This window comes from Penaeus monodon, chromosome 19 (assembly GCF_015228065.2).
Source record: "Penaeus monodon isolate SGIC_2016 chromosome 19, NSTDA_Pmon_1, whole genome shotgun sequence".
Lineage (NCBI taxonomy): Eukaryota > Metazoa > Arthropoda > Malacostraca > Decapoda > Penaeidae > Penaeus > Penaeus monodon.
In genome coordinates, this window is record NC_051404.1 from 2454738 (window position 1) to 2460073 (window position 5336).

At 48.7% G+C, this 5336-nt stretch overlaps 1 protein-coding gene across 1 annotated transcript in view; it reads right to left on the reverse strand.

The window, feature by feature from the left end:
• The window catches only part of LOC119584971 (microtubule-associated protein futsch-like), a gene marked incomplete at its 5' end in the record, with an annotated part of 346977 nt that overhangs the window by 205062 nt on the left and 136579 nt on the right, over window positions 1–5336 (reverse strand). Inside the window, 1 exon segment of the mRNA XM_037933567.1 lies at window positions 1–4436. Coding sequence (XP_037789495.1) covers window positions 1–4436 — 4436 coding nt within the window.

The following is a 5336-nucleotide window of genomic DNA, read 5'->3' on the forward strand; positions in this document are numbered from 1 at the left end:
TTTGTGTAACTCCTGCATCTGCGGGTCCATCGCCTTGGCGTCGTTCGTGGGTCTGAACAACCACTTGCTGGCGTCGTAGCGCCCCGAGGCCGTCTCCTCTAATTCCGACTCGGTTTCCAGGTCGTCCGTCTCGTACTCGGTGTCCGTCTGGGAAGCCGCTTCGTACATGCGCACCAGACGAGTGGCGTCCGTCTGAATGGCAATCGTGTTGCTTTTTGCCATCTCCTTTACGGATTTCGCTCGAGGCGAGGCTTCCTGCTCCGTCTGGGTTACCATCTCCTTCGTCTCCGTGGCAGTGCTCGTGTCCTGTGTTTGTGCTTGAGGTGCCTCGGAAACTGCAGTGTCCTTCTGAGTTGCCGTGTCAGATGTGTCATCCGATCTATCAGTTATGACTGCTGATTCAAATGCCTCCTTCTGCTTTCGCGTTTTGCTAGATTCATTTTCATTTGCGAATTTAAACATCTCAGCTGTCAATGCAGCAAGAGCATCAATATCAGCTATTTCCCTTTTCTCTAATTCAGGGCTCTTGCAAGCTTCCTGCTGAGAATCTGTTAGCTGCTTATCTTTTCTATCTTCAGTCGCTTTGTCAGTAGTCTCCGATTTCGATTCTGTTGTTTCTTCTACCACAGACGACTCTGTTACCAAGCGTTCTGTTTCTTCTGCCTTTACTTCGGGGATGTCTTCTGCCTTCGTGACAGGCTTCGCTTCGGGCTTCACGTCTGACTTGGCTTCAGACTCTGCTTCTGGCTTTTCTTCAGGCACTGTTTCTGGCACTGTTTCAGGCAATGTTTCAGGCTCTGCTACAGGCTCTGCTTCAGGCTTTGCTTCAGGCTCTGCTTCAGGCTCTGCTTCAGGCTTTGCTTTAAACACTTTCTCATCATCTACCTTCATCTCTCCAGGAGTAACTTCTTCAAATGACTCACAGGGAATTACTTCAGTAGTTACTTCTCCGACCTGGGTTTCAGAAATTTGAGGGGTAACTTCGATAATCTGTGAGTCCAAGATATCCTTTTGTAAATCTGTCTTTTCTAGATTTGTATTTTCTTTATTTGTTAGTTCGACTGTTTCAGAAATATCCATTTTCTTTTCCGTTTCCACATTTGTGGCTTTCGTTGGTGATTCGGACTCGACTATAGTTTCAGTTGTTTCAGGCTGAAGTGAGAGAGTCTTTTCTTCCTCCTCTTGAAATTCTGCAAATGGATTAGCATTATCGTAAAAAGACTCGTTGTGGTCACCCTCTAAGGGCGTCGTGGCGCTTGACGTTACAGTACTGAAGGACAATGTCGGTTCACTTGGAGTCGGAAGGGACACTTGATCCTCGTTCAGAGATTCCTGAATCACGGGAAGCGGCAGTGTCCTTGGCGGGTACATCACCACCACCGCCGTCTCCGGGGCAGGTGCAACGGATATCGTCGCAACGGACGTCACTGGTATCGGGTCCACGAGGCCATCGCTGGAACGGCTGTCTGTCGTGGACGCTACGGAGGCTGAAGCTTCGGAGTTCAGAATGATTATTTCGTTGATAACTGTTGCAGATGAGGTCGTGACTGCTGGAGGAGTAGGGGCTTTCACCCTTCTTTCTGTTATTTCTATGCTCTCTGTTATTTCTTCCACTATTTCTGCAATGTCTTCGGGATGACGCGTCGTTTCAACAACCTGTATGTACGTGGGAGTGCATGTCTCAAGCTCTGTCACCTCGTCATAAGGAGGCAAGGGTGGAGGAGATTCGTCCTTGAGCGCTGCATTGACCTTCAGGCTTTCGGCGCGGGTCTCCTTGACCGACTCAACGGAGGTCGTGGAGGTCGTTTCAGATTGCACGTCAGTACTCAACTCCTCGACGGGCGCGGGGATTAACTTCTTTCTTCTTCTTGGCGGCTTGGCTCGCTCGGGTAGCCTGGGAAGCAAGTTCTCGGCTCGCGCGTTGATGTCCTCGACGGTCGAGGGAAGATTAAGGATATAGTCATTTTCCATTTCCTGCGTCGTCTCTTCGAATTCCTTGAGGATGACTGTTTCCTGCTGCTGAGCTTCACATGTGATCATCTGTGGTCCCGAGAGCCTGGGAGAATCCTTCGTTTTCTCATCCACTATTATTGGTTTTGCTGCTTCTATTTTCGCGTCTTTAGATTCATCACCGCCCTTCTTCTGAGTATCGGTGTTCAGATCGAACCTCACTTCCTTCTTGAGTTCCTGGGAAGCGGTGAGAGATCGATTGCTCCCCTTAAGGCTTGACTGACTATCAGTTAGGATCGTTTTCTTTTGTGATAAAGACGAATTATTTGAGTATTTTACGTCTTTCCTATATCCTTCTGCATCCTCACTTTCGCTCTCTGACGTTGTCAGTACATCCGATTTACGATTCTTTCGTTCCTTGTATTTCTTTCTAAGATATTTCGGTGATCCTTTCTTGAGAAATTCGGCGATGTTGAAGCCTTTCTTTGATTCGTCGCCTTTTGAAGAATCTGGCGTGAGCGGTCTGCTTGATTTAGAATCTGGGGTGTCGGGCCGCAGGGACTGTGGAGTGATAGAGCGGCTAATCTGCGGGGTCTCAGACCGACTAGAATCATCCTTAAGAAGCTCATTAGACAAGGAATCGTCCTTCTGCAAGTGGAGTGCGTCAGCGTCATCTCCGTCTTTGCCTTTATCCTTCTTACGAACTTTAATCATTTCCATAATTCTCTCCTTTACCTTTTCGAACTTGCTTCCCGTGGCCGTCTGGCGGGGCGCTTCTTCGGCAACAGCTTCTGTATCAGGTACTGGTGTCGCAGCCTCGGTCTCGATGACTTCGGCGTCTTCCGTCAACTGAGCGCCTCCTTCGGCCAAGGGGGGCGGCCCCTCGACGTCCTCGCGGATGTCGAGAAGAAGCTGCCGCAGAAAAGCCTCGTCCATATCGTCCGGAATGGCAGTGTTTTCGAGGGTGTCTAAGAAATCATTGAGATCGCTCTCTTGGAAGCTTCGGCGCAGTCTTTCCAGTTCCTTGAATATCTTATCATTGTTATAGGACTCGCGAGATATGTAAGGCTGAATTTCCTTGGAGCGTGAAAACCAGCGACGTTTCACTTCAACTTTGGGTGGCTGACTGCCAGCTGTCGGAGGCAGAGGAGGCTTGTCCTCAGATATAATTACAGAAACTTTTTCCTCTTTTGTATACCTGTCATTCTTGTGTACATTCTCCGGGGAAAATGAGCTTTCAGGCTTATCAACGCCAACATACTTTTCAGATTTGTTGGAATTTTCGTATATATTTTGAGTAGAATCTACTGTCATGCTGTCACCTGATTTCAGTTCATATGTTTCAGTATTCAGGTGTTGATCTGAGAAAAATATTTTCTCACCTGATTGCTTTGAGCGACTTGCGTCGCCTGGGACAGGTGTGGCACGCTCGTCGTCACTACACTGTCGCTTCAGCAGCAGCGTCTGCGCCGCCTGTTCAATGCTCTCGAGCTCATCAATGGCGTCTTTGATGCTTGTTTGCCTAGTCTGGTCGGGTTGCGGGGTCTCCTTTGGGACGATATCGGGGTCTGTGTTTTGGTTTAGCGATGGGACCGTAACGTCGTCCTGTGCTTCATCAAGATATGACAGGCGTGAATTAATCGAAGAGAGCTCTGACATGTCTTTGGCGAGAGTATCGTCTGAATTTGCGGTGGCGGATGAAGCCACTGTTGCTGTGGAAGCCATGGACATTCTCCAGCCTTCAGACGACCGGGGAGACGAAGGTAGGGATCCGGAGGCATCGCCTCTGGAGGGGTCTCCCCCAGAGGCACTGGAATAATATTGCCCCATAGTGGAATCCAGTTTTCCGACTTGTGCTACGGGATTCTCCTCTTCTTCTACCTCCTCGGCTATTGTGAAGCACGTACTACTCCCTTCTACCACCTCGCACACCCACACAACACCTTCCTCCTGCTCCTCACCTCCTTCCGAGAGCAAGTGTTTGGCTTCCAATTCCGGGTATTGCTGCTCTACCTTCTCGAGCTCCTCCTCGAAGTTTACGAAAAACGAATCGTTTTCTCCTAAAGAGCTGTAATCCTCCTCAGACTGGCTTCGCTTGAGAGATTCGTCGTCTGAGGCTTCGTTCGGATATTCAATGTAGGCTCCCGTCGCCTGATCGAACTCTACACTCGCTCCCCTTGAGCTCTCCTCCGTGTAGGTCGCGTCTAAGTCGTTCTGGGACACATCGAACACCAGCGTGTCTGTGGAGGTGTCAGTCTGGGATCCGATTTCGGCGTAATCGCCTTCGTCAGTCTCGGCCGAATCTCGACTGAACCTCTTCTCTGCGTCCTTCGACTCTTGCGTCGAGCAGTCGCTTTCGGCTTTCGGCGGCGACGCTTCCGTGTCTGTGACGTCGTGGCTTGCTGCTCCTTGCTCTGGGTCGCTCCTCAAGATATTAGGGTCAGCGCCATGCGTTTCTAAGATGATGACTGATGTTTCTGAATCCTCTGAAGTTACAGGAACAAACGTGGTCGTCAGTCGAGGGGGGGGGGTTCTAGCTTTAATAGTTAGTCAGAAAATCAAACTCTGGACTAGGTTAATGTCTAAATAGTCAATAGTCCTTGACAAGATCAAAGCCTCGGCGTGACGTGCCGATGAGGAAATTTTATCTTCACTCTGGTTACTGTTAGTAGCTCAAAGTCCACGATGCTGTTCAGAATCTCCGGCAATCCGGATGAAGCCAAACGACGCTAAAATCCTTGCAATTCAGAGGCGCAGTCAGGGAGAGGCACTCACCTGATTTCCATGCTAGAAAGTCCTCCGATCAGTCACTCCAGCCATTCAACTCGTGTTACAAGAGTATCAGAAAGCCATGCGATTTAGTCGATAAACCATCCTACGCTAAGGTAATCCTATATAATGTAAATGTCTCTAACTCACCCATGTGTACCGACTCATTATATGATCTAGATTATGTTCATGGGGTGGTATGGTTCACCATATGTCGCCTACCACAGGTTATAAATACAAACCGAGGCAAGAGGCCAGATGTAATGATGCATTGCCTCAGGTCAGCTGATGCCAGAACGTCAACAAAGCAAGCCTCGGAGTCTGTCTGTAAAACCGCCGCTGTGTCGGGCAAAACATATGTTGTGTGGCGCCATCGGGAGTGTGCTTTCGTTTACATGGAAGACACTGATTGTACTGCGTTGTTTTTCTTGTAGATTTTTACTAACGATTGCTTATTTTCTTGCGTATTCAACTAATTAACGAAAAGACTGTTTGCAATTGTTTATATCACAGTCTGTTCCGTGAGCGTGAATAAAATATCTTTACATGTCAGAAAACCGAATCAGCTTCCGTCCCTTTAATCATACTAGTATAACAGCTGACAACCAATGAATGAG